The sequence below is a fragment of the Mobula hypostoma genome, chromosome 28, assembly GCF_963921235.1.
Source record: "Mobula hypostoma chromosome 28, sMobHyp1.1, whole genome shotgun sequence".
In the NCBI taxonomy this organism is placed as follows: Eukaryota; Metazoa; Chordata; class Chondrichthyes; order Myliobatiformes; family Myliobatidae; genus Mobula; species Mobula hypostoma.
The window spans coordinates 22,974,775-23,002,640 of NC_086124.1; the positions used below are offsets into that span (position 1 = coordinate 22,974,775).

At 51.0% G+C, this 27,866-nt stretch overlaps 2 protein-coding genes across 3 annotated transcripts in view; one reads left to right on the forward strand and one right to left on the reverse strand.

The window, feature by feature from the left end:
- LOC134339062 (5-aminolevulinate synthase, erythroid-specific, mitochondrial-like) lies at positions 1-27,332 on the reverse strand. 2 transcript variants are annotated; one of them, XM_063035343.1, is made up of 12 exons: positions 27,210-27,285; positions 26,809-26,848; positions 21,404-21,585; positions 19,623-19,805; positions 16,851-16,958; positions 14,016-14,235; positions 10,579-10,763; positions 9,852-10,031; positions 8,985-9,149; positions 5,028-5,296; positions 2,960-3,122; positions 1-948 (listed from the first exon to the last, which is right to left on the reverse strand). In XM_063035343.1, the coding sequence occupies exons 1-12, from the start codon at positions 27,283-27,285 to the stop codon at positions 785-787; spliced, it is 1,935 nt and encodes a 644-aa protein (XP_062891413.1). In that variant the 3' UTR covers positions 1-784. The 2 variants fall into 2 exon arrangements, with proteins under 2 accessions (XP_062891413.1, XP_062891412.1); XM_063035342.1 differs by lacking the exon at positions 26,809-26,848 and having other exon boundaries at positions 27,210-27,332.
- The window catches only part of LOC134339063 (tubulin alpha chain-like), a 9,700-nt gene continuing 7,682 nt past the window's right edge, over positions 25,849-27,866 (forward strand). The window contains exon 1 of the mRNA XM_063035344.1: positions 25,849-25,866. Within this exon, the coding sequence (XP_062891414.1) occupies positions 25,849-25,866 (18 nt within the window). The remainder of the gene's footprint in view (positions 25,867-27,866) is intronic.

Below are 27,866 nucleotides of genomic sequence, written 5' to 3' on the forward strand. Positions count from 1 at the left end.
TTTTGTAAATTTTTGTTTATTGTTACTGAGTCTTTACAGCGAGTGTCAGGGAACATAATTTTTGTTCAGTTAAGGTTTTAAATCGCTGTAGCGGTCCAGAAAGCTGAGCTGTGTGAATCGGTTATATGGTGTGTGGAACTATATTGAGTGTATGCAGTTGTGTGGATATTTGAAAATAGTGGATTGAGTTCTTCAGTATGGTGGCCAACCTTGGAGGAGTGGTGGGAAAGAGACCTTGAGGTGGTCGGAATTGTCCAGGACCGCCGCGGCTCTTTGCGTGCACGGGAAAAACGGCTGACAGGGTGTGACCTCGGGATAACACTGGTGCTTAAGTGAGACATACGGGTAAGAGTAGCATGTTACACTGATGCTGTGGGGATGTGGGCGGGGTGTGTCGGTGTTACTGTGAGGGGTGAGGGGTGTGTTGGTAATACAGTGAGGGGTGCAGTTGAGGAGTGGGGGGGGTGTTGGTGTTATAGTGAGGGGTGTATAGTCATCAAAGATCTCACCACTGAAGGAGTGGACGTTGTCATCAGATTTCGATGGACAACTGAAGAGAGGGGTGTGGAGTGTGGGGTGGGTTGGTATTACATTGAGGGGTGTGTCGGTGTTACAGCGAGTGGCGTCGGTGTGTTGGTGTTCTGGAGAGGTGTGTGGGGTGTGTCGGTATAACAGTGAAGGGAATATGTCATGTAGGCGTTACAGCGAGGGGTTTGGCTTTTATAATTTGTCCAGGACTCATTGTTTTCATTGTTTGCCCGGACCAAAGTGCTTGAGCTGTGGTTCAGGCGCGTGCTGTGATGTACTGGCCCTCTGGTCCACCGAAGTAGCTGCGCTCCCATTCACTCATCAGCTCGAAGTGCAGGGGCCGTTGGCAGAAGCTGCAGGCCGTCGGGGACAGGTGTTGGATGGGCAGGCCTAGGTCCTTCCAGACACCCACCAGGCAGTCTGAAACAAGAGACCGTTGATCGTTACCAGGAGTGATCGGTGAAGCAGTTAGAAACGGCGGCAGTGTGCAGGTCAACTTGCAGGTTGAGTTGGTGGTGAGGGAGGCAAATGCAATGTCAGCATTCATTTCAAGGGGGACTGGACTATAAAAGGGGACGTAACGTTGAGGCTTTATAAAGCACATTGAACAGTTTTTGACTCCTTTCCTAAGAAAGGTTATGCTGGTTTGGAGAGATCCAGGGGCAGTTCATGAGAGTGATTCCAGGAATGAAAAGAAGTACTTGATGGCTCTGCGTCTGTACTTGCTGGAGTTTAGAAGACTGAGGGAGGAGGATCTCAATGAAACCTAAAAAATATTGAAAGGACTAGATAGAGTGGAGGGGTTATTTCGTATAGTGGGGGAGTCTGGGAGAAGAAGGACGTCCCTTTAGAACAGAGATGAGGAGCAATTACTTTAGCCAAATTGCAGTGAATCTGTGGAATTCATTGCCACAGACAGCTGTAGAGGCCAAGTCATTGGGTATACATATTTAAAGTGGAGTTTGATACACAGGTTCTTGGATAATCCAAGTACTTGGGAGTTTTATGAGCAGTTTTGTGCTCCTTATCTAAGAAAGGATGTGTTGGCATTGGAGAAGATCCGGGGAGAATTGAATATTGAAAGGCGTAGATAGAGTGGGCGTGGAGAGGATGTTTCCTATAGTCATAGTCATACTTTATTGATCCCGGGGGAAATTCATTTTCGTTACAGTTGCCCCAACCAAGAATAGAGTATAAATTATGAATAGAGAATAGACTATAGTGGGTGAATCTAGCACCAGAGGGCACAGCTTCAGAATAGAGGGATGTCCTTTTAGCTAGAGGGCGGTGAATCCGTGGAATTCATTGTCACTGAGGGCAGATCAGGCCAAGTTATTGGGTATATTTAAAGTGAAGTTTGATAGGTTCTTTATTAGTCAGGGCATCAAAGGTTGCGGGGAATAGGCAGGAGCCTGAGAGGGATAATAAATCAACTATGATGGAATGGCAGAGCAGACTCAATGGGCCAAATGGTCTGTTTTACTCCTATGTCAAGAAAAGTGACCAGAACTGAACAGTCAGAGTTGAAAAGAACAAAGGCACAAAACCGGGGGCAGAGACTATAGAGCAATGTTGGTTGTAGCTTTCGACCAGAGCCAATAAGAAGTTGACCCAGGTAGCTCAGGTGACCTGGAGCCTACAGGATGGAAATGTTTTGAAAATCATTTGAAATGATGAGGAACACTATAAGAGTTAGGACCTTCAAATGCACCTGAAACCAACCATCATGAAAGTTGAGCCCCCCGCGGACACGTGGAGATCGGAGCAGGACCACGAGGAACACATGGCCAGCATAGGCTCCTGCTACTGGTGTTAACTCTTCTGTTCTGTGACTGTTTATGGAGGACCGGGAGAGCTTAGTAGGGTATGCACACGGGTACTGGGTTGTGTAAATTCACGTGCCCTTCCAATGAGACACGAAGGGTACTTGCCGGTAATTGCAGATTCTCTCTGTGCCTCTCTGATCATATTACTAAGCGGCGGATCCTAGTAACAGTTGCCACTTGATTGACAGGTTAGATATTAGCAATAACGAGCAGGTGTACCCAATAAAGCGGCCACTGAGAGAAGTATAGCAGAAGATTTTGGGCCGAAGACCGGTTCCTGTAGTCTGCTGTTCTACGACTATGTGAGGAATGGAGGGACATGGACGGGACGGGATTTGGTTCAATTCAGCTTCGCATTCGGCACAGACATGATAGGCTGGAGGGCCTATCTCGGCTATGTTTCAAGATTGCTGCCTCCTCGCATATCGCAGGGCCTCCCCCCCCCACCCCCAGTGTGGTGAAAAGGGGCAAGATCTCAAGCTGGCGAAAGCTGGTCACTGTCTGCCCCCTCTGCCGGCACTCCCTCCACGTTCAGCGGCTCGTCAGAGTTCAGAAACTCCCGCCCCCCACCCATACACCCAATGCCACGGTTTCCCGTCACTCACCCACGAAGCGGCCCATCATGTGGGGCTGGTGGTGCGGGGAAGGAGCCAGCCGCAGCAGCTCCTCCCCGCGGGGCACTGTCGGGTAGTTGATGGCCTGGATGTAGATGCCGTGTTGGCTTAGGAGGACGTCAGAGATCTTCGTGTTCTTGGCGGCATCTCCCACCTTTCGGGACAAACAGCGGCCGGTTAAAGACAGCGCCATTCCGCCCCCATTCCTCCCCAGACCTTCCCCACCCCGCGTGGATGCTGGTTCGGGTCCTAGAAGTATCTAGTCTTGGCACGGTAGCGTAGTGGTTAGCGTAATGTTTCACAACACCAGCGATCAGGGTTCAAATCCCGCCGCTCTCTGTAGGGAATTAGCACGATCTCTCCATGGCCGCGTGGGTTTCCTCCGGGCTTCCATCCACATTCCAAAGGTCCATATGTTAGGGATGGAAAGTTGTGGGTATGCTACGCTGACGCCAGGAGCTGCGCGACACTTGCGGGCTGCCACCCGGCACATCGACACATTTCACTCTACATTTCGATGTGCATGTGGCAGATGAAGCTAATCTTTGGGTGTGCAGTGAGGTTGTTAAAGCGGGGGGTGGCAATGGGGAGACAAGCTCCCACTATCTGTTAAATGCTCCCAGTGGCGTGCGTCTCAGGTAGTCTCTGACAAACTAGTCCAGCTCCTGGCCTTCACGTGTGCCTTAGCTACTAGGTCCGGCACAACTGTTTCTATTGACAGGAGAAAGAGAAGAGCAAAGGCGGGTCACTGGCGCCCTAAAACCAGTCACTCCGGGCAGATGAAGCTCGTCAGCCGTGGTTGGCAGCTCATCAATCAAGGAGAAGGAAAACTCTGATTTTAAACCTCCGCTGCCTTGCGGCTATACTCACTCATGGGGAAGGCTTCGGGAGGAAACCATGAGGGAAAAAATCTGGAGCTGAAATCCCTACAGCGATCCTACGCTGAGTTCAAAACTGACTGGCAACTCCTGTGACGCGGCGGGTACCAAACTATATCGGTCTGTGCCGTTCCCTTGGGTTTAGATGTGTGAAGAGTGGGAGCTTGCTACACGGGCAACAGCTCGCTCGCCATATCGTACTGCCCAGGCTTGTGTAGGCAACTAGGAAGCAACATCCACGGTCATTATGACTAACAGCGGCCTCACTCACCGTGAGATGAGACGATCCGGATGTTCAGCTTTGGGTCAGTCTCTCCCAGTACCATTGCTGTTTTCTACACAGGGGAAGTCCCCACGTTAAGAGAGGGCGCAGTAATTAATTGTAACCCCAAAACTTGGCCTATCGCAAGCAAACTGCGGAACGGACAGCAAGACTGAATATCCACGGGCGGCTCTGCTAGTTGGGATGTGAGGAACACACAAACCTCATAAAGACAGCGGCGGGAATTGAACCCGGGTCTCCTGAGCTGTAAAGTGATTGCGCTAACCACTACGCTACCATGCCCCACCTCAAAGGGGTGGTGGTGGTGGCGGGGGGTGGGGGGGGGGAAGCTATTTTTCACTGATTACCCAAGTGCGACCCGTTACTGGTTATTGGTGAGATCACCTCAGTTTGGTGTTCCTGGTTATCGATGAGATTATCGTATATCCCGGTTAACGATGAGGTTACCACATCTCCTGGTTATCCCATGAGCTTATACTGGTACTGGCTAACCAGGTTCTACAGTGAGATTTCTCCAGCGTGTATCGCTGGACTTATAGGACGATATCAGCCCGATATCTCCGGCTGTATGGAGAAGGAGAGATGGCAGCCACTGGCACCCGGAGTTACACAGAGAACGCTGTAGAGTCTCAGCGGGTCAGGCAGCATCCGCAGGGGAAGAAAAATCTGAGACCTTTCACCTGGACTGACCTGGATGGTCTCGGCCTGAAAAATGAAATAGCCGTCCACTTCCTTCCATGGACGCTGCCCAACTCGGGGATCACCACCGGCGCTCTGAGTGTTTAACCCCGGTTGTTGGTGAGATTGCCCAGGCCCGGTGTCTCCGGTTACGGGCGCGAGGTCCCCCATCCACCCCACTTCCCCAACCCCGGGCGTTGTAATGGCGCACCGCACTCACCCGGATGGGGATGATGTGGCTGGGGCAATTGATGACGGGCAGTCCCGCGTCCACCAGCAGTTGCCTCAGGTACCGGACGTTGCGCTGGTGGGCGCGCCGCAGCAGCCGGCCCTCCTGGCCCCGCAGGGTGCGCACGGACTCCAGGGCGCCGGCCAGCGCCATGGGAGGCAGGGCTGTGGTGAAGATGAAGCCGGCGGCGAAGGAGCGCACAGCGTCCACCAGTGCGGCCGTGCTGGCGATGTAGCCGCCCACGCAGCCGAAGGCTTTCCCTGCCGACGAGGGGAGACGGGTCACAGTCGGCTCTCACACACCCCACTCCCAGCCCCCGGCAGTTTCCTTATTTCCTGGCTAGCCCCTCCCGATTACTTCACTGGCTGTAATTACACTTCTCTCTCCCCTTTCTCTCCCGTCTCTCTTCCTGTCCCCCACCCCTTCCCCTCTTTCCATTCATCTTCTCCCCACCCTCCCTCTCCATTTCCCTCCCCGCTCTCCCGTCCCTTCTCCTTCTCCCCCACTTTCCACCCCTGCTCTTCTATTTCCTTCCGTTCTGTGCAACCCTTCCTGTCTCTTCCCCTCTCCATATCAATTCCCTGCCTCCCCATACCCTTCCCCTTCATTTCCCTCCCCTCCAATTCGTCTCTTCCCCTTCGACCCTCATTTCCCTCTCTCCCCTTCTTACCCTCCCCCTTACCCCCAATCCCACCTCCACCCTCAACCCTCTTCTTTCCTTCTGTTCCACAACGCCATATTATGGAAAAAAGAACAGGAGCAGGCCCTTCGGCCCACATTGTCTGTGCTAATCCAAATTAAATTACATCCCGTCTGCCTGCACATGGTGCATATCCCTCCACTGTTTTCCTGCACATTCAGCCTGTTTAATAACCTTTTAGACTTCTCTGTCGTATCTACTTCCACTACCGCCCCCGGCAGCACATTCCAGACACCCACCGCTCTCTCTGTAACAAAACTTGGCATCTCACATCTCTTTTAAACTTATCTCCTCTCACTTTTAATGTACGATCTCTAACAATTGACATTCCCAACCTGGGGAAAACAAAATTCTCACTGTCCACAGTAATTCTGCCTCTTGCAGTTTTATAAACTTCTCGCAGGTCTCCCCTGAACCTCCTACGCTCCAGAGAAAACAACCCAGCGAGAAACTCCCAGTCTTCATCTCCTGAGAAATTCCCCTGAGAGCCAAATCACCATCCTCCGCGATTATAGAACAGTCCAGCATAGGTGTTTGTACTGTTCGGTCCACACTGAACACGGGATTGAGCCCGAACATGGACAACATCCCTCCATTTCCTGTATTTTCATGTCTAACGGCTTCTTAAACGCCCATTTCGTATCTATCTCCACCTTTGGCAGCACATTTCAAGCACCCACCTCTCTCTGTGTTAAAAAAAAAGAATCCCCCCCCCCCATATCTCGTTTGAACTTTGCCCAGCTCACCTTAAGTGCATGCCCTCTGGTATTAGATGTTTCCTTAGTGCGGGTGGGGGTGGGACATTTGCCGACCTTATCAACATAAACAAGATACTGAAGGAACTCAGCAGGCCAGGCAGCATCTATGGAAAAGAGTAAACAGTCGACACTTCGGGCCGAGACCCTTGTGAGACTGTTGTGGGGTCTCGGCCCGAACTGTCGACTGTTTACTCTTTGGATTTTCAGCACCTGCAGATTTTCTCGTGTTTGTGTCTACCCTCTCTCTATGCCTTTCATAACATCTCAGGTTTCCCCTCGGTCACCACCGCTCCAGAGAAAACAGCCAATTTTATCCAACCTCTCCTTATAGCTCACCCCCTCTAATCCAGGCAGCATCTTGGTCACCCTCTCCAAAACCTCCACATCCCTCCTGTAGGTGGGGTGACCAAAACCGCACACCAGACTCCAAGTTCATCCTCACAAAGTTACATAATGACTCGCTGATTCCTATGCAGTCTCCTGAACAAGGTTAAGAGGGAAATCAGAAGGGCTCAAAGTTCAAAGTGACTTTATTATCAAAGTATACGCATATCACCATGTATAACCCTGAGATTTATTTTCTTACGGGCATAATCAATAAAACTGCAATAGAATAACGACCATGATATGATCAATGAAAGGCCGCACCAACTTGGACGTTCACCAGTGTGCAAGCTATGCAAATACAAAAATAAATAAATAACAATCATGAATAGATAAGCAATAAAGATAGAGAACATGATATGAAGAGCCACTGAAAGTGAGTCCATAGGTTATGGGAACATTTTAATGATGGGGCAAGTGAAGCTGAGTGAAGTACAGTTATCCCCTTTGGTTCTTCCAAGCGAGCCACAACCTTGTCATTGGGTTTGGAGGCTTGCGGGCCTCAGGGACCTGGAGAGCAATGTTGGCTGGAGTCAGGGTTTTATGCTTTAACTCTTGGTAAGGTCACCTGTGCCAAACACATCGCTGAGTAGAGGTCAGACTAAGAGTGACCCACCGCTCCACCTTGTTCTCTTGTGGCCACCGTAGGTACAGGAGAAAAATTGATGGGCTGAATGGCCCAATTCTGCCCCCCGGCCACTCTATTTATTTATTTATTTATTTATTTATTTATTTATTGAGATACAGCACAGAATAGGCCTTTTTGTCCCTTCCTGCTACACCACCCAGCAACCCCTGATATAACCTTAGCTTAATTACGGGACAATTTACAACGGCCAATTAACTGGCCAACCGGTACATCTTTGGATTGTGGGAGGAAACTGGAGCACCCGGAGCAAATCCACGTGGTGACGGGAAGAACATGCAAACTCCTTACAGACAGCGGCTGGTACAGTATAGCATTGTGCTGACCACTACACTAACCACTACTGAAGAATAGGATTGAGATCTCACAGAATGCAATTGAGAGGAATAGTAAATTAGCCATAATGGAATGGCGCGGCAGAATTTATGGACTGAATGGCTTAATTATGCTTCTGTGTCTTATGGAATGGGATTGGGAGGGATAGTAAATCAACCATGATGGAATGACGGAGCAGACTTGATGGCCGATTGGCCTGATTCTGCTCCTGTGTCTTAAGGTCTGAAATTTGTTGGGTTCAGTGCAAGGTATAAAAATACTTTAAGATACAATAAATACGTAAATAGAGCAAGAGCCAGAACAGGAATAATGAGGTGATTGTCCATGGACCAGTCAGAAATAGGGGAAGAAGCTGCTCCTAAAGCGTCGTGTGGGTCCAATACCTCCTCCCCGGTGGTGGAAATGGGGGCAGCACGGTAGCGCAGGGGTTAGCGTAATTACGGCACCACCGACCCGGGTTCAATTCCCGCTGTCTGTACGTTCTCCCCATAACCACGTGGGTTTCCTCCCACATTCCTAAGCCGGTAGGTTAGTTGGTCACATGGGTGTAATTCGGCGGCGTGGATTTATTGGGCCGAAGGGCCTGTTACCGTGCCGTATCTCGAAAGAAAGAAAGAAAGAAAGAAGATGCCCTTAGAAGTGGATGCCACCTTGTTGAGTTCGTTCATTTGCTCGCCTTTGCTATTTATGTTCCTGTTCATCTGCCTTTTAAACTTTGTTAATGTATCTGTCTCAATGACTTCTTCAGGCAGCTCGTTCCGGACAGCCACCACCCGCCGCTTTAAAAAAAACTCCGCCCCTTGGGTTCCTTTTAAAATCCGCCCCCGCTCACCTTAAACCGTGCCCTCCCGTTTTTCGGTTCCCTTTTTTTTTGCGCGCTTTCACTCTGTCTGTGCCTCTCATGAATATTTCGATCAGATCACAGTTGAGGGCCAGTGGGGATCGGATAACCGAACGGCCTCTTACGCACAACGCGAGCGAGCGTGTCCGCATCTGCGAACTTACTGCGCTCTATCCATTTGACATGATCCACATTGCATCGCCCCGCCGTAAGGTCCAAACCCGTCCCGCCTTTCCCCGTCCCCGTCCCTGCGGTGAGTGGGAAAGAGCTAACTCTGACTTACCGAGTGTTCCCGACACGATGTCCAGTTTGTGGAGGACGCCGTCCCGCTCTCCGATCCCGGCGCCCTGGATTCCGTACAACCCCACCGCGTGCACCTCGTCCACGAAGGTGATTGCCCCGTACCTGTGCGCGACATCGCACAACTCTTCCAGGGGGCAGATTGCACCTGGGCGGAACAGAAAGGTAGCGTCATGAGACGTGGTCCAGAGTGCATTTGGCGTGATGTGCGCAGTTTTGGGCACCATTTCGAACAAGGGACGTGCTGGCATTGGAGAGGGTCCAGAGGAGGTTCACAAGAATGATCCCAGGAATGAAAGGGTTAACGAACGAGGAGCGTTTGATAACTCTGGGCCTGTACTCGCTGGAGCTTAGAAGAATGAAAGAGGATCTTGTCGAACCTACGGAATACTGAAAGGCCGAGATAGAGTGGGCATGGAGAGGATGTATCGTATAGTGGGAAGAGTCTAGGACCATAAGGCACAGCCTCAGAGTGGAGGAGTGTCCATTTAGAACAGAGATGAAGAGGAATTTCTTTAACCAGAGGATGGTGAATCAGTGGAGTTCATTAGCACAGACGGTTGCGGAGGCCAAGTCATATTTAAAGCGGGGGTTGATTGGTTCTTGATTAGTAAAGGCGTCACAGGTTATGTGGAAAAATCAGGAGATTGGGCTAGAGCGGGAGAATAAATCAGCCATGGTGGAATGGCGGAGGAGCCTTGATAGGCCGAATGGTCTAATTCTGCCCCTGTGTCTTATGGAAAGCCGATGCCATTTTAATAGGCTGAATTTAAGATTGACTCCCCTCCAGCCAGCCCGTCCCGGCAGCTTCCACTCTGTCCGGCTCTGGCAGCATGTGCCGGCTCCTCACCATCCATCGAATGCACCGTCTCAAATGCCACGATCTTTGGAGTCTTGGGGTCCGACTGCCTCAGCAGTTGCTCCAGGTGCTGGGCGTCGTTGTGCCGGAAGACGAATTTGGGCACCCTGCTGTTCCTGATGCCCTGGATCATGGAGGCATGGTTCCCGGCGTCGGAATAAATCTCACAACCTGCCGGATTCAGACGCGCTGTTAAACCGATTGCTTGCCCTCTTTCACTCGCCTCCCTCCACTCCCCCTCCCCTTTGCCTCTCCTTCCTTCTCTCACCCTTCCCTCATCCCTTTCCTCTTTCCCCTCCCTTCCCTCTCTTCCCTTCACCCCTCCCCCTCACCTTTCCCACCTCACCTCTCTCCCCCTCACCCTCCTTCTCTGTCCCCTTCTCTCCCCTTCCCTCCGCTACCCCTCCTTCTCTCTGTTGCCCCATTTCGTCTTCTCCTCCCTCCTCTTCTTCCCCTCTCCCCTCCCTCCCCTCCTTGCCCCCTCTCCCTTCCTCCCCTCCTTCTCCCTCCCCTTCTTCCCCTCTCCCCTGCTTCCCCCTCTCCCTTCCCTCCCCCTCTCCCCTCCCTTCCCTCCTTCCCCCTCTCCCCTCCTTCTCCCTCCCCCTCTCGCCCTCCCTTCCCTCCTTCCTCTCTCCCTTTTCCTCGTTCTCCCTTTTCTCCCTCTTCCTCCTTTCCCTCCCCCGGACTCTGCCCCCCCCGCCCCCTCCGCGCCTCATACCGGGCAGCATCTTGGCCAGGGTGAAGAGGGTGGAGTCGTTGGCCACGAAGCAGGACGAGAAGAGGAGGGCGGCGTCCTTCCGATGAAGGCTCGCCAGCTCCCGTTCCAGATCCACGTGGAACTTGCTGGTGCCCGAGATATTGCGCGTCCCTCCGGCTCCTGCGCCGTGCTGCTGCAGCGTCTCCCTGCAGGTAGCGCACTAGTCACGGCCGGTACGTCATACGGAAGCTTCCTAAATAATATCAGAGGGCCGAGGCCAATGCGGATCTGGCACACGGCTGGGGCCGATCAGGCGTGGTCGCATTGAACACCTGGGGTCTGTCTCCTTGCGTAGAACATAGAATAGTACTGCACAGTACAGGCCCTTCGGCCCACAATGTTGTGCCGACCCTTAAACCCTGCCTCCCATATAACCCCCCACCTTAAATTCCTGCATATACCTGTCTAGTAGTCTCTTAAACTTCACTAGTATATCTGCCTCCACCACTGACTCAGGCAGTGCATTCCACGCACCAACCACTCTCTGAGTAAAAAACCTTCCTCTAATATCCCCTTGAACTTCCCACCCCTTACCTTAAAGCCATGTCCTCTTGTAATGAGCAGTGGTGCCCTGAGGAAGAGGCGCTGGCTATCCACTCTATCTATTCCTCTTATTATCTTGTACACCTGTATCTCATCCTCCTTCTCTCCAAAGAGTAAAGCCCTAGCTCTCTTAATCTCTGATCATAATGCATACTCTCTACACCAGGCAGCATCCTGGTAAATCTCCTTTGTACACTTTCCAGTGCTTCCACATCCTTCCTATAGTGAGGCGACCAGAACTGGACACAGTACTCCAAGTGTGGCCTCACCAGAGTTTTATAGCGCTGCATCATTATATCGCGACTCTTAAACTCTATCCCTCGACTTATGAAAGCTAACACCCCATGAGCTTTCTTAACTACCCTATCCACCTGTGAGGCAACTTTCAGGGATCTGTGGACATGTAGCCCTAGATCCATCTGCTCCTTCACACTACCAAGTATCCTGCCATTCTCGTGTGGTGCCTCGTTTAAGTGGGAAGGAAGGGCATGGACTGGGCTAATCCCTCCAACCTACACCATCTTCATATCCCTCCAACCTACACCACCTTCATATCCCTCCAACCTACACCACCTTCATATCCCTCCAACCTACACCATCTTCATATCCCTCCAACCTACACCATCTTCATATCCCTCCATCTTCCTCACATCCACGTGCCTATCCAAACGTCCTTTAAAACCTCTAACATATTTTCCTCCATCACCATAGCAGGCAGGCATCCACGACTCTGAGTAAAAGACTTACCCCTCACATTCTCCTTGAACCTCCCCCCGCCACCCCCAGTCCTTCAATGCATGCCCTATGGTGTTAGACATTTCAACCCCGGGAAACGAAAACTCTGTCCACTCCATCAATGACTCTCATAATCTTGTAAACCTCTAGCAGATGTCCCCCTTAACCTCCCGGCGCTGCAGAGAAAACAATCCAGCCTCTCGTGATAGCACTTCCTGGTAAACCTCTCCTGCATCCTCTCCAAAGCCTCAATATCTTTCCTACAGCGGGCGGCCAGAACTGTATGCAATACTTCAGATGCAGCCTAACCTGTTTTATAAAGTTGCTTTTGACTTTTGAACTCAATGCCTCGTCTAATAAAATCAAACATTCCATATGCCCACAACCACCTAATCGACCTGTGTAGCCACTTCTATGAAATCGGAGCCCAAGGTCTTTCTGCTTAGCCACACTGTTGAGGATTGTCGCCTTAAGAGTGCATTGTTTCCATGCATTTCCCCCCACTAAGATACAGTGCCTTACATTTAACTGGGTTAATTTCCAATTTATCTGGGTTAAGCTCTTTCATGTAGTCCAAGTCAGCATGGAACTGTGCAGCCCGTCAGCCGACAATGTTGGCCCAACCAGTTAAACATTCTCTCTTCTCTCCTCCCCATCGGGCCTAAGATACAAAAGATTGAAAGCTCCAAGCTCTATAAGCACTTCTACCCGCTTTTATAAGTCTATTAAATGGTTGTCTGCCTCTTAAAGGCCAACTCCACGTCCCTGGTGGAAACGGGTAAGACCGGCCAATGGGGCTCTAGTGAAACTATAGGCCAATCGTCTGTACAGCGGATAGAATGCATGGCAGAAACATTGATAAACTCCAAATATACCTCTGGCTTTGGACGATGGAGAGAGGGGATCATCAAGGCCTATGCTCCACTGGGAGCCAAGGGCCCAAGAAGAAAGAAGAAATGGGTTTCTAGTATTGGAAGATGGATTCTTGACCTCACAACCTATCTTGTTATAATCTTGCATCTTATCATTTACCATTGCTCCCTCTCTTTTGCGGTTACCTTGCTGAACTCTAAACAAGTAAATAAATAAAATTGAATGAGTGAATAGATAGATAGATAAAGACATATACGGTATATAATAAACCGTCAACATTTCATTCCAGATCCTTCTGTTCTACCGTACTCCTCAGTGCCTACCGCTCCACCGCGTTAGACCTGGCCTGGTTTGTCCTCCCCAAAGTGCCATACCTCACGCTTGTCTGAATTAAATTCCATCTGCCATTCAAAGCCTATTTTGTCAGCTGGTTCAGGTCCTGCTGCTAGATCAGACAGCCTTCCTCTCTGTCCACTACGCCCGAATGTATATGAAACCGGGTCTCTGCTACTGCAAAGCCCCGGCTCTACCCGCTCCGCCACTGTGCTGGTCCGTGCCTCGTGGAACAGTGAAGGACCCTTTCCCGGGCATTTTCACTTGCCCGAGCCCATATTTCTGGCGGGCTGACTCAGCGCTGCGTTTGGACTCATTGGCCACTTTGCCAGCTACCTCTTGTTGCTAATAAAGTGGCCTCTGAACCTATGTTGGTCGTCTTCTGCTGCTGTTCCTCACCCACATCATTCAGAGACGATCTTCAGCTCACCACCGTTGTAACGCGTGTTTTTCGGGATTACTGTCGCCTTCCTGTCAGCTTGAACCAGTCTGGCCATTCTCCTCTGACCTCTCTCTTTAACAAGGCCCTTTCGCTGACAGAACTGCCACTCACTGGATTCGTTGTCGTTTTTCACACCATTCTCTGTAAACTCTGGAGACTGCTGTGCGTGAAAAGCCCAGGAGATCAGCAGCTTCTGAAATACTCAAACTACCCCATCTGGCACCAACAATCATTCTAAGGTCAAAGTTCCTTAGGTCATATTTCTTTCTCCATTCAGATGTTTGGCCTGAACAACTGAACCTCTTGACCGTGTCCACATGCTTTTATGCATTGAGTCGCTGCTGTGTGATTGGATGATTAGATATTAATGTTAATGATCAGGTGGAACAGGTGTAGCTAGTAAAGTGGCTAATGAGTGTACGTGGATGGCTGTGGGAAGTCGTGTGTGGGCGGGGTTCGTCCTTCCACTTACATGATGGCTTTCAGGACGCGGGGGTGTCGGCTCATTCCCAGATAGTCGTTGCTGCACCACACGGACACGTCGTGTCCTTCCGCCGTGGGCTTAGCGTAGTGTTCCGCGAAAGGATACTCCGCCGCTTTCCGGTTCACGGTCTTGAACACACGGTAGGTATGATCTTCTTTCTTCTCCTCGATCTTGCGCTCAAAGAATCCGTCGTAGTCAAAGGCATTGTCTGTCAGTTAAAAAAAAGATGTGCGGGAGAGGGGAAGGAGACAGAAACAGCGAATCAGTCAACGGGACAAACTTAACTAACCAAATTGGTAAGTCGGTTTATTATCGTCACGTGTACCGAAGTACAGTGATAAAACTTTGCATGCCGTCCATCTGCGCATCGAGTCAGTACAAAGGAATGCAGAATAAAGTGTTTCAGTTAGCGAGGAAGTGCAGTGGAAGCAGACAGTAAGCTGAAAGGGCCGGAACGAGGCACAGTGCCCATCGAATCCTGCGAGAGAACCGTTCCACAACAGCGGGATAGAAGCTGTCCATGAGCCCGGTGGTACGGGCTTTCGGGCTTTTGTATCTTCTGCCCGATGGGAGAGGGGAGAAGAGAGAGTGTCCGGAGTAGGCGCGGTCTTTGGCTGCTTTACTGAGGCAGCGAGAAGTGTGGGCAGAGCCCGTGGAGGGGAGGCTGGTTGAGCTGGGTCCACAACGCTCCGCACTTTCTCGCGGTCTCGGACCGAGCGGTTGCGGTCCCAAGCCGTGGTGCATCCGGACAGGACGCTTTCCGTGGTGCGTCAGTTAAAAGTTAGTGAGTGTCAGTAGGGAAATGGCAAATTCTTCAACCCGATGAGGAAGGAGAGACAATGAGTGAGCTTTGTTGGCCCGTGGTGACTGCGTGGCTGGACTAGGGGTTGACCTCCCTTCCGCCTCCCTCCCCCAGGAAGGCAATAACCAGTTCCTTTGATTTTCTGACACCTCAAAGCGAAGGTCGAATCTGAAGGCACAATACAGGGCTAATGACAGATTTCTTAACAGTGTGGAGGAGCAGGGGGATCTTGGGGTCAACGTTGAGAGATCCCTCAAAAATGACACGCAAGTAGATCGGATTGCTAAGAAGGTGTGAGAAGGCCTTCATTAATCGGGGGACTGAGCTCAACAGCCGCGAGATTATGGTGCAGATCTATAAAATTCTGGTCAGACCACATTTGTGCTCATTTCTGGTCACCTCATTATAGGAAGGATGTGGAAGCTTTAGAGAGGGTGCAGAAGAGATTTACCAGGATGCTGCCTGGATTAGAGAGCATGTCTTATGAGAAGAAGTTCAGTGAGCTCAGGCTTTTCTCTTTGGAGTGAAGGAGGGTGAGAACAGATTTCTTTTGTCCCCTTAGATGGGGATGGAATTCCGAAATCGATGTGGAAGGGAGCGTAGGAGTCTTAGTGCGGGATTCCCTAAAGCTAAACTTGCAGGCTGAGTAGGTAGTAGAAACGGAGGTTTTAGAACAGCTCCTTCCCCTCCGCCATCAGATTTCTGAATGGTACCTGAAGCCACTAACACGACCTGTCTATTTAGTTTTTCACTTTATTCATTATAATTTATATTTTTATGTCTTGCCACAAGGGGGAAATTTCACACGTGTCAGTAATAATAACTGATTCTGACTCTGATCTCTGACCTGCCGTGGTCGGCTTAGTATTTATCCGTTAATGCTCTGGTCGGCGAGGACGCCTTTGATGTGAAGACCTGGCAGTCCCCTACCACTGGCACTCAGGAGTCGCCGGTGGGAGTCCGTCGTGTTGGAGGCAGTGGTTCCCGGTGTGTTGGGAAGGAAATTTCCAGCCCGTGTCCCAGTACTGTCCGCATCTGTCTGAGCGCAGGTGTCGGCCGTTCTATGCTCTTGTCTGAGCCGATATGAGGAGAGGCTGGACAAACGAGGGTTGGATCCCTGCAGCAGCGGGGGCTGAGGGGAGGCCTGGCAGAGCTGTGAGGCGTAGATAAAGCAGATAACCGGTATCTTTTATCTCCAGGACGGTAATGTTTAATACTAGACGACATACATTTAGAAGGGGAAGATTTAAAGTAGACATGCGTGGTAAGTATTTCACTTGGAACTGAAAATAACTGACAAGACCAACCTACGTTTGAGTCTGGGATTTTAAATGCTGAGTATCACATACTTGGAAAAAATGTGCGAAGATCCAGAGAGACAGGGAGAGACAGCGAGATTAGTCAGGGTGTCAAAGGTTACTGGGAAAAGGCAGGGAACTGGGGTTGAGAGGGGTGATAAATCGGCCATGATGGAATAGCGGAACAGGCTCGATGGACCGAATGGCCTAGTTCTGCTCCTATGTTTTAGGGTCTTAAAATCACAGACAGATGCACACATGCACGCAGACACGCATGGAGACATACGGACACACAAACGCACGGATTCACAGTCTCGTGCGGGACTACAACTAGAGGTCATGGGTTAAGGGTGAAAGGTGAGAAGTTTAAGGCGAACATGAGGGGGAACTTCTTCACTCGGAGGGTGGTGAGTGTGTGGAACGAGCTGCCAGCACAAGTGGTGCATGCGAGCTGGAAATCAACGTTTAAGAGAAGTTTGGATAGCTACATGGATGGTAGGGGTATGGAGGGTTATGGTCCCGGTACAGGTCGATGGGATGAGGCAGTTTAAATGTTATTGGCATGGACTAGTTGGGCCGAAGGGTCTGTTTCTCTGCTGAATTTCTCTATGACTTTATGAACCACAGACTCTCAGACTCGCCCATACACATACAGACAGACAGACAGACAGACAGACACACACACACACACACACACACACACACACACAGCCACACACATACCCCTGTCCATGTTGTCCTGGAGAAGGTGAGTAGTTGCTGGGACGCCGTCTTGGACCTCGTTATCCAGCGCCGGCTGCCAGTCGAGAATCGCCTCGGTCTGGGTGAGTTCTGGAAGGCAGAGAGATACCGTGATGATACAGCAGCACGTAACGGCGACTCCGGGAGGTGTGTGTGTGTGTGTGTGTGTGTGTGTGTGTGTGTGTGTGTGCAGGGGGTTGGTGGTGGTGGGAGTTGATCGTTCTCTTGGGCCTGACCCAAAGTTGTTCGCCCTCCTCTCCGCTGTCAGCCACATCTTCGGTCCAATTGGGCGCCACGGTAGCGTTGCGCGGCCCTATTACAGCTTGGTGTGTCAGAGTTCAATTCTCGCTCCGCCTGTAAGGCGTTTGTACGTTCTCCCCGTGATCGCTTGGATTTCCTTCGGGTGCTCCGATTTCCTCCCACAGCCAAAGACTAGTTTGCTGGGTTAATTAGTCATTGTAAATTGCCCCGTGATTAGGCTGGGGTTAAGTGGGTGGTTTGCTGGGCGGTGCGGCTCGTTGGGCCGGAAGGGGCTGCTCCGCGCTGTAGCTCTATAAATAAAATAAAACTGTGGTCAGCTCGGCGTCGGGGGTTCTCGGACTGATCCTCTCGGCTGCCAGGACCCCACTCGCCCCTGGGGCCGGACACTGCTGAACCAAAGCTCAATGCAGACCAACATCCAGCAGCTCCTGGACCAGGACCCGATGGTAGAAGTTCCCCAGAGGTGGGGTGGATCAGGGGAGTGTGCCAACCTCTCTGTCTAAAATAACGCCTCCAGCTAGGGAAGAGGCTAGGTAGCATCCACGCCAAGACGACCAGACTGAAAAACAATTAGTCAGAGTGATCGGCACCTCCACCCATTAACCCATGCCATCACCCACTATCACCATTACATCCACAGCAGCCCTTCATCTCCCCATGCACTGCCAATATACGCTTACACTCCATACCTTATACCTACACGGACGCAGTCACTGCCTGCTGCTACGTAGAAGAGTTCCTCTCAATACCATAAGACACAGGAGAAGAATTTGGTCATTTGGCCCATCGAGTCTACTCCGCCATTTCATCATGGCTGAACCATTTTCCTACCTTCTTCTCGTATCCCTTCATGCCCTGACTAAACAAGAATCTATCAACCTCTGTCTTAAATATACGCAAAGATTTGACCTCTACAGCCGCTTGTGGCAACGTATTCCAGCGATTCTACTCTTTCTGGTGAAAGAAATTCCCCCTCATTTCCGTTCGAGAAGGACGCCCCTCTGTTCTGAGGTTGCGTGCTCTGGTCCTAGACTCCCCCATCATAGGAAACATTCTCGTCACACCCTTTCAACATTCGATAGGTTTCAATGAGGTCACCTCTGGTACTTCTGCATTCCAGTGAACACAGGCGCAGAGATGTCAAACACTCTTCATGTGACAAGCCGTTCAATACTGGAATCATTTTCGTAAACCTCCTTTGAGCCCTCTCCAGAGTCAGCACAATTTGAGTTCCTCTTGCCAATAGTCGCCTTGTCAACTTTATCATGTCCTGTCAGTCACCTTATGTTCAGATACTGCGCCACCTAGCGTCACTTCACGATACAGTCTGTCTATAAGCTAATCTTATGTACATAACTAACAAGGCTTTTTGTGTTTTGTGTTTTTTTAATGTTGATCGGATCCGGAGTAACAATCACTTCCTTCTCTCTTACACTGGTGTACTGAAGAATCACAATAAACAATCTTGAATCTTGAGCCTTTAATGACATCACCGGTTTTTATTTCTCAGCGAGAGACCATCTGGGCCGTGTCGCCCAAGATGCCCATCCAGGCTATTTACCAGAGACCCCTCGGTGAATGGGAGGGGTCTATGGCATAAAAAGCTTGGGAGCCCCTGCTCCAAACCTTTCCTATCCATGTACCCGTCCAACTGCCTTTTAAATGTCGTTATTGTACATGCTTCAACCAGTTCCGCTGGCAGCCCGTTCCAGACTCACCACTCTCTGAGTGAAGTTGTTCTGTCTCAGGTTCCCTTTAAACATTTCACCTTTCACCCTTAACCTGTGACCTCTAGTTCTAGTCTCACGCCAGAGGAAAATGTCTGCATGTATTAACCCTATCTATACCAGTCCTAACTTTCTATACCTCTGTCAAATCTGTCCCCGTTCTCCAAGAAATACAGCTTTTACCTACTCAGCCTTTGCCTATACACCAGGTCTTGGTTAATTTTCTCTGTATTCTATTCAATCTTATTGATATACTTCCTGTAGGTAGGTGACCAGGACTGTGTACAATATACCAAATTAGGTTTAATCAACGTCTTATACAACTTGAGCATAACATTTCAACTCCTGTACTCAGTACTCTGATTTATGAAGGCCAATGTGCCAAAATCTCTTTTTACGGTCCTATCCTACAGTGATCCCACTTGCAAGGAATTATGTATCTTTATTCCCAGAACCGTCTATTATGGCGTAACCCTCAGAATCGTGCCCTGCTTTGCCCTTGCAAAGTGCAACACCTCACACTTGTCTACATGAATAACAAATTACATCTGCTATTCTTATAACTATTCTACTTGTGACGCCGATTTCAAGGGATTATGGAACTTAGTTCTGTGTAAAAATGGCATTTCTCTGCTCGGACTTTAGAACAGTGCGGTGATAGGGGGCCACGCTGTTCTTCTAGTGCACAAGTAAATAAAGTGTGTTTGCCAAATGGAGTTCGAGTTTTCAGTGTCCAGTTAAGCGGGGGTGACAGAGGCACACTCACCTCTCCGAGGTGCCATGACTGCCAGGTCCTCCTGCACCGCCAGGCTGGCCTTGCGGATCAGCTTGCTCAGGCCCCCCTGAGCCTCCAGCTCCACGAAAGGGCAGTTGGACGCGACGTCCTGGCTGCCGGACTGGATCATGGCCTTGGCCGAGGCTAGCAGCGGTGACGGAAAGCCGCCAGCCCCTGAAAGACAAAACAGCTAGATATTCGGACACCCAAGACTGTCGCTGCAGACTCCTCATTTTCTCCCCTGCCGAATAGGTTATCCACACCTCTGCTAGTTGAGAAAACTCCCATAATTCTTCCTTCTCCAATCGTCCCTCCCCACTGTGATGTCCCTCCCACCATGACAAGTGCTACACCTATACTCCTCCCTCACCTCCACCCAGAGCCCCAAACAGTCCTTACAAGTGAGTCGCCACTTCACCTGCAAGTCTGTTAGGGTCACCTACTGTATCCGGGGCTCCTGGTGCAACCTCGTCTACGTCGGGGAGAACCAACGTAGATTGTGGGAGGGAGGTGTCCAATTAGTCGAGCAGCTTCGCTCCGTCCACCACAATAGACGGAATTCCCCGGTGGACACCCATTTCAATCCCACTCTCCAGTCCAATCCCACTCTCCATTCCATTCCGGCGTGTCGGTCCATGGTCTCCTATACGGTCACGAGGAGTTCGCTCTCTAATACGAGGGGCAACATCTTGTATTCCATTTGCTTAGACTCCAGCCTGACGACATGAGCATCGATCTCCCTAACTTCTGTTAATTTCTCCCCCTTCCCCCTCTCTTTTTCCATTACCCATTCTGGCTCCTCTCTCACCCCTTCTCTGTTCCCCACCTGTCTATCGCTTCACCCAATGCCCCTCCTCCTTCCCTTTCTCGCATGGTCCTTTCGTTTCCTCTATCAGCTTTCTACTTATTCAACCCTTCACATCTTCCATAAATCACCTCCCAGCTTTTTACTTCAATACCCCTTCCCCCACCCACCCTCCTTCCCCCCGACCTGGCTTTCCCTATCACCTTCCTGCTTGTACCTCAACCCCATTCTCTCCTCTGCCCTCCCCCTCCTTTCCGATAGGGGGAGCTCCACCCTGTGTCTGACTCCAGGAATGAGTTATGGGACGGTGTAGAGGAAACTTCAATCAGTGTCTGACGCCGGGATGTGTAATGGAACGGTGCAGAGGGAGCTTCACTCTGTGTCTGACCCCAGGAATGTGTGATGGGGCAGTGAGGGTGGAGATTCACTTTGCGTCTGACCTCTGGAGTGAGTGACAGGATATTGTGGAGGGAGCTTCACTCCGTTTCAGTCCCCAGGACTGTGCGATGAGACAGGGTAGAGGGAGTTTTACAGTGTGTCTGACCCGGGGATATGCGATTGGACAGTGTAGACAGAGTGTCACTCTGTGTCTGACCCCGGGAAAGTCTGATGGGACGGTGTGGAGGGAGCTTCACACCGTGTCTGATCCCGGGAGTGTGAGACGGGACGGTGTAGAAGGAGCTTCACACCGTGTCTGATCCCGGGAGTGTGAGATGGGACGGTGTAGAGGGAGCTTCACACCGTGTCTGATCCCGGGAGTGTGAGATGGGACGGTGTAGAGGGAGCTTCACACCGTGTCTGATCCCGGGAGTGTGAGATGGGACGGTGTGGAGGGAGTTTCATGCCATGTCTGAGCCTGCCCAGGGATGCTGGCGACTGCATCAATCGGGTGTTGAAGATTGTCAAGAGGTGCGGTATCGTATTGTTGAACGGTGCCATTAGGACTCCCCCTCCCCCCCACGTTTACCAGATGATTCCTTCTCCTTGGCCCACTGCAGGTTGAAAATGGAGGTGGCCACGCCGCGGGACATCACGGGGCAGCGCTGAGCGTAGACAGCCAGCGAGGGTCCCGCCTTCTGCATGAAGATCCGAGGAACTCGGAGCAGAAAGGGGCAGGTGTGGGCGAAGAACCCCATCATCAGCTCTGACCTGCAAAACAAAGGCACGGAAACTGGAACCAAGTGACTAGTGTGTGCGTGACTGCGTGAAAGTGATTGCGAGTCTGTGTGAGTCTGTGTGTGATTGTAGTCAGTATGAATGTGCGTAAGTGAATGAGTGTGTGTGTGATCTCAATGTCTGAAAGTCTGAAACTGTGTATGAGAGAGTGTGAGTGTGTGTGCGTGTGAGTGTGTGTGATTGTGTGTATGAGTGTGTGTGTGAATGATTGTGTGTAAGTGAGTGAGTGTGAGAGTGTGTATGAGTTTGTGTGTGTGAGTGAGTGTGAACGAGTGTTTGTTAGGATCAGGTTTGTTATCACTGAAAAATATATGTTGAGAAATATGCTGTTTCGTGGGAGCAGTACAGTGCCATATTGAAGTTGCTATGGTAAATAAACAAACAAACAAACAGATAGTGAGATAGATCAATAAATAAATAGCGCCAATTAAGACTAGTGTGGTTGTGTTCATGGGTTCATTATCCGTTCAGAAACCCGATGGCGATTTTCCTGAAACGTTGACTGTGTGCTTTCAGGCTCCTGTAACTCCTCCTTGGTGACAGCAATGTGAAGGGGGCATGTCTTGAGTGATGGGGGTCCTTAATGATGGATGCCGCCTTTCTGAGGCATCACGATTTGAAGCTGTCCTCGCTACTAGTGCTCATGATGGAGCAGGCTTGAGTTTACGACCCTCTGCAGCCTCTTGTGATCCTCTGTGTGTGCATATGCGTGTCTCAGTCTCTGTGTGTTTGTGTGTGTGTGTGTGTGTGTGTGTGTGCATGTGTGTGTGTGTGTGTGTGTGCGTCTCAGTCTGCGTGTGTGTGTGTGTCTCAGTCTGGTCTGTATACCATAAGACTATAAGATATAGGAGCAGAATTAGGCCTTTTGGCCCAATGAGTCTGTCCACCATTTCATCATGCCTGATCTATTTCCCTCTCAGAGCCAATGTCCAACTTTCTGTCCATAATCTTGGATGCTGTCATAAATCTCTTCCTTAAGTATACTGAATGAGTTGGCCTCCACAGCCACCAGTAGCAAAGAATTCCACCGATTCATTACTCTCTGGCTGCAGAACCCCCCCCCCCCCCGCCCCTCATCTCCGTTATAAAAGGACAGACCTCTATTCTGAGGCTAGGGTCTCTGGTCTTAGACTCCCCACCATAGAATGCACCCTCCAGTCTCCACAATTACTCTTTCGTGGTCCTTCAACATCCGGTAGGTTTCAATGAGACCGCCCTCACCCCCGTTATTCTTTTGAGATCCGGCGAGTACAGGCTCAGAGACATCAAACGCTCCTCATAGTAATAATAATGACCATATATGATACGTCTTTGAATCCCGGTATATTTATATGCGTTTGTGTGTGTGTATTTGTATCCCTAAGTCTGTGTGTTTGTTTTGTGTTGATATGTGTGTATATGCTTTCCCCAGCGTGCGTGGCCTTGTCTCTGACTGTACGTGTGTGTGTGTGTGTGTGTGTGTGTGTTTCTGTGTGTGTGTGTGTGTGTGTGTGTGTGTGTGTACTTGCGCTCGTCCGTGTGCACGAGGAGTCTTCATACGTCTCTGTGACCCTGTGGGTGGTGGAGGGGACCTAGTTCGGGGAGTCGGACCTCTGACCAGAGAGATCGACGACAGGGCCCCAAAAGAGGCACTGGGGCAGTGAAGAACACACCACCCCATGAAAGGGTCTTCAGTACTGAATCCGTACCCCACCTCCCTCCAGCCGAATAACACCTTCACATCTAACCCTCAGGGAAGACAGGTCACTCTCACATCTAGACATTCAAGCTGATTTATCTTACGCATTTAAACTAATTCCAATTGAATGGCCCCCACCCTCCAGGTTACGCTCTCTTCTCGCTGCTACCATCAGGAAAGAGGTCCAGGAGCCTTAGGTCCCAAACCACCAGGTTCAGGAACAGTTACTACCCTTCAATCTTTGAATGCACAACGCATCGAGCCTTGAAGTAGATGGGCTACAGCGGCGGAAGGCTACGCCGGGTTCCACTCTTGCACCTAATCAAGTGGCCATTGATTGTAGAACGAGCTGCCAGATGAAGTGCTTGAGAGAGGTACATTAATAACATCAATATTAATAGCAATTGGACAGATACATGGATAGGAAGGGATACATAATAAGAAAGGGTTAGATACTAATAAACTGCCCAGCGCCCAGTGTCAAACTGTCAGGCATCAGGCTTTGGAGGGATATGGGCTAAACGCGCGAAAATAGGACTAGTTTAAATGGGCATTTTGGTTGGCATGCGCTCGTTGGGCCGAATGGCATGTTTCCATGCTGTGACTCTGTCACTTTCTGACCCTTGTCTCTGGGTTGGAACTGTTGTGTACGAACAGCCGTGTAGGACTGCAGCTGACAGGCACGCCCCTGACGCGGCGTCTGGGTGCCAGAGATAAGCCGAGACCCTCCGCTACCCCCAGAGTTTGCCTGGATTCTGCCGAAGGCTTCGGCCAGTGAGAGAGCTGCGGCCTGAATCCGACCAATAGGGGTGAGCTGAGCGACTGGGGAGACTCGCGGCGGCCAATCGCGTCTTGCAGCGTCGCTGTCGTCAGTCAGAGAGGCCGCTCGGGAGATAACCGGTCCTGCCAGATCAGCACGGACACAAGCCCTCTCGGCTCAACCTGTCAGTGCCGACCTCCCCAGCTTGTCCACTTGCCCGCGTTTCGCCCAACCCTTCCTATCCATGTACGTGTGCAAGCGCCTTTTAAACCACGTCCTTTGGCAGCTCGTTCCACGTACCCACCCACTACATGTAAACGTTGCCTCTTTAACTTCTACCCTCTCCTCTTAAATCTGTGCCCGCTACTTTTAGACTCCCCTCCATTGGGGAGAAAACTGTAACCTCCCTTCCCTTATCTAAACATCTCCTGATTTTTATAAACCACGAATTGCCTAATTCTACTCCTGTGCCTTGTGGTCTTAATTACAATTGCAGATCACACTTGACAGAACATATCTCGGTAGGCCAAAACACAGGCAAGTGGGATCAGCTCCCTGGTCGGCATTAGCGTGTTGGGCCGAAGGTCCTGTTTCTGTGCTGTTTGACTCTATAACTCTATACGTTAGCTCTGTACGTTGTATACTGTTTTACATATCTGATGTTGGCCAAGTGGTTAAGGCGTTCGTCTAATGATTCGAAGGTCGCTAGTTCGAGCCTTGGCTGAGGCAGCGTGTTGCGTCCTTGAGGAAGGCACTTAACCACACATTGCTCTGCGATGACACCGGTGCCAAGCTGTATGGGTCCTAATGCCCTTCCCTTGGACAACATCGGTGGCGTGGAGAGGGGTGACTTGCAGCAAGGGCAACTGCTGGTCTTCCATACAACCTTGCCCAGGTCTGTGCCCTGGAAACCTTCCAAGGCGCAAATTCATGGTCTCATGAGACTAACGGATGCCTATATATATCTGAGAGGGAGTACTTTTTACTTTTTTTTCTGTCTACCCCTGACGGGACTAATTCTGGCCGCACAGGACGAGAAATGACCCCAACACGTACCGCAGTAATTGCAGAGTACAGGCACCGGGGGTGTGAACTGCTTGGGAACTAGCAGAGCAGTGGGTCTGTGACCCACCCGGGACCGCAAGAGGTGACTCTTTTCCCTGCTGGTAGAAGCTGGAAGTTTTCTACGGAGAGGACTGAGACTGCTTGCCTCACGGCCGGGCATGGAGGGTCTAATTCACAGCTTCGCATGAGACCTCACAGGGTTGTAGACTTATCTCGGGCCACAACCCCTCCCCCACCGTCGGGGACATCTTCAAAAAGCGATGCCCCAAGAGTGCAGCGTCCGTCACTAAGGACCCTCCCCATTCAGGGCATGCTGTCTACACGCTACTGCCGTCGGGGAAGACCCGCACTCAACGACTCAGGAACAGTTTCTTCCTCTGAACGTTCTATGAGCCCATGAACACTACCTCACGACGCTTCTTTCGCTATCGATCTGTTTATTTTTGTGATTTATAGTTCACAACGTACGTCAGTAAGTCTGGTTCTGATTCGGAATATCAGCGGTATCCTGCAGGGGCCAGTGAAACGCCACCGTACAGGTAGCTGCATTCCGGGCTCCGGACTGCCTCGCTTCGCTAACAGCCAGCTCAGACACTCCTCTCCCCTGCCCTCTGAGTCGGCAGCCTCAGCGCAACGGGGTTGGGGTGTGCGTGGGTGAAGCCCTGAGCAGCCTGCAGCCCTAAAGTACGCCCCCTTCATAGCCCTTATCCTGTGGCAAGGCAAAACCCCCACCATGACCGGGAGTCACTCTGTGCCTGTCTGGATAATTGCCTGTCAGGGCCTTCCAAAGGGTTAAAAGAGCTCTAACGCGTTAATAACGACTCGACTGACCAATCGAACCGTTCACCGCAAATGACGTAGTCTCCTACACGGAGTGGTAGAGTCACACGGCATGGGAATAGGACCTTCGGCGGTCGTTTGGCCACTTGTATCAGTAGTCCCAAATAGGACTATCTTGGGACCATCTCCTTGGTCGACGTGGACGAATGGGCGCGAAGGGTCTGTTCCGATGTTTTTGATTCTATGACTATGCGTTCTTAAGGGAACTGCTATTCTGTATATCTGAGGGGATTTGTTTTTGCCTGCCACTGACTGGGCTAATTCTGGTGTGTCGTACAGGACGAGAAATGGTCCCAGTACGCACAGTTATTCTGGTGCACACGCACCGGGAGTGGACTGCGTGAGGACACGCTGACTACACGACCTAATCCTACTCGCTCGCATTTGCCCCCCTCACATCCCTCTGAACCTTTCCTATCCACCCACTTGTTCAAGATGCTTAAAGTATTGTTAACGCACCCGCCTCAGCCGCCTGCTCTGGCAGCTCGTTCCACACACCCGGCACCCTCTTGGTGAAGAAGCTGCCTCTCGGGTCGGGTTCACTTTGAACCTGTTGTAGACTCCCCGAACTTGGGGGTGGGGTGGCTGGCGGGCTGTAGATACGCCTCTATCAAAGGAGGTGCAAGGCGCTGCTTCCCTCCGCTAGCCTGCAGGTCACCCTTGGGCGAGGTGTAGCGCCTGCTTAGCAAATCCCCGCTCCCCGCACACACCATTCAGGGTCACCTGAGGCCGTGGGAGCAGGTGGTCGATGGTCGTATGAGCAGCCGGTGCACATCACAAGTCCTGATTATTCGACAACTGAAGCCGGGCAGACAACCTCTGAAGATTATTGATAATGGCTGGGGTCACCCGCTTTGTAAAGACACTGCCCAGGAGAAGCCAATGGCAAACCACTTTGTAGAAAAATGAATTGTCAACAGCCACCACGGTCATGGAAAGACCACGGTCGCCTACGTCAAATGACACGGCACATAACGACCGAAAGAACCCCTGGGGGGTGGAGGGGGTAGACCATGACCTTATCGAAGCCCCTTACCGTTTTAATAAACCTCTATAAGGTCATCCCTCCAGCGAAAAAATCCCAGCCCTGTTTAGCCTCTCTTTATAACTTAAGCCCCCACTCCCATCCTGGTAACATCTGTTCCTGAGCCCCTTCCAGTTCCGGGGACGCCCTTGCTAGATCTGGGCGACCAGAACTCTACTCAAAAATCCCCAAGTGCGGCCTCACCGCCGCTCCGTGCCGTTGAAGCATACCTGGAGGAGGAATCAAAGATTCGTTTCGCGATCTCTTCTTGTCAGTCTCTTGTTGTCCTACACTGAGGACGAACATTCAACATTGGGACGGTGGGTTTTTCAACGATGACTAGTTGTTTTCGATGGGGGTGGGGTGCCCTTTTCCCTCGAGCAGGGATTGGTTCCCCGCAGAGGCTGGAACGGCTGAGATAAAGAGGTGGGGACAGCGGATAGAGGCGAGCGGTGCCCTGGTCGAGAGAGGATAAGGCTGCTGAGGAGAAGGTGGGGGAGGGGGTGTTCTCGGTGTTTAAGATTAGCGAGGTGAATTCGTTCCAGGGCAGAGGGAGGGACTTGCAGTTGGTTAAGAAGGCTGCTCGGTGTGTTGTAGAGGCAGCGAGTACAGCCTCTGCTTTCCAGTGGTGGAGACCCGGGTTCGATGCCCACCTTCGCCGTTGTGGTCGCCTGTGTGTGTGTGTGTGTGTGTGTGTACCAAATGGTCAATGCCCGTAACTGCTGGTCAATTTTATATAAAAACGGCATTTCTCTGTTTAGACTTTAGAACAGTGTGGGTGATAGGGCCGGGCTGCTTCGCGTGATTGAGAAACATCTGCGAGCTTGTCAAAGTCCCCTTAATCGGCGACGGCACCTCTGCTTCACTGTGATGCGGCTGCAAATAGC

Bases quoted from the DNA above. Each gene is read 5' to 3' on its own strand.
- LOC134339062 (XM_063035343.1), bottom strand. From the start codon at position 27,285: ATGTTCGTCCTCAGTGTAGGACAACAAGAGACTGACAAGAAGAGATCG. The intron at 26,849-27,209 runs GTATGCTTCAAC...TTTTCTACAAAG, and splicing joins ATCTTTGATTCCTCCTCCAG to TGGTTTGCCATTGGCTTCTC. The intron at 10,032-10,578 runs GTATGAGGCGCG...TGAATCCGGCAG, and splicing joins CCTGGCCAAGATGCTGCCCG to GTTGTGAGATTTATTCCGAC.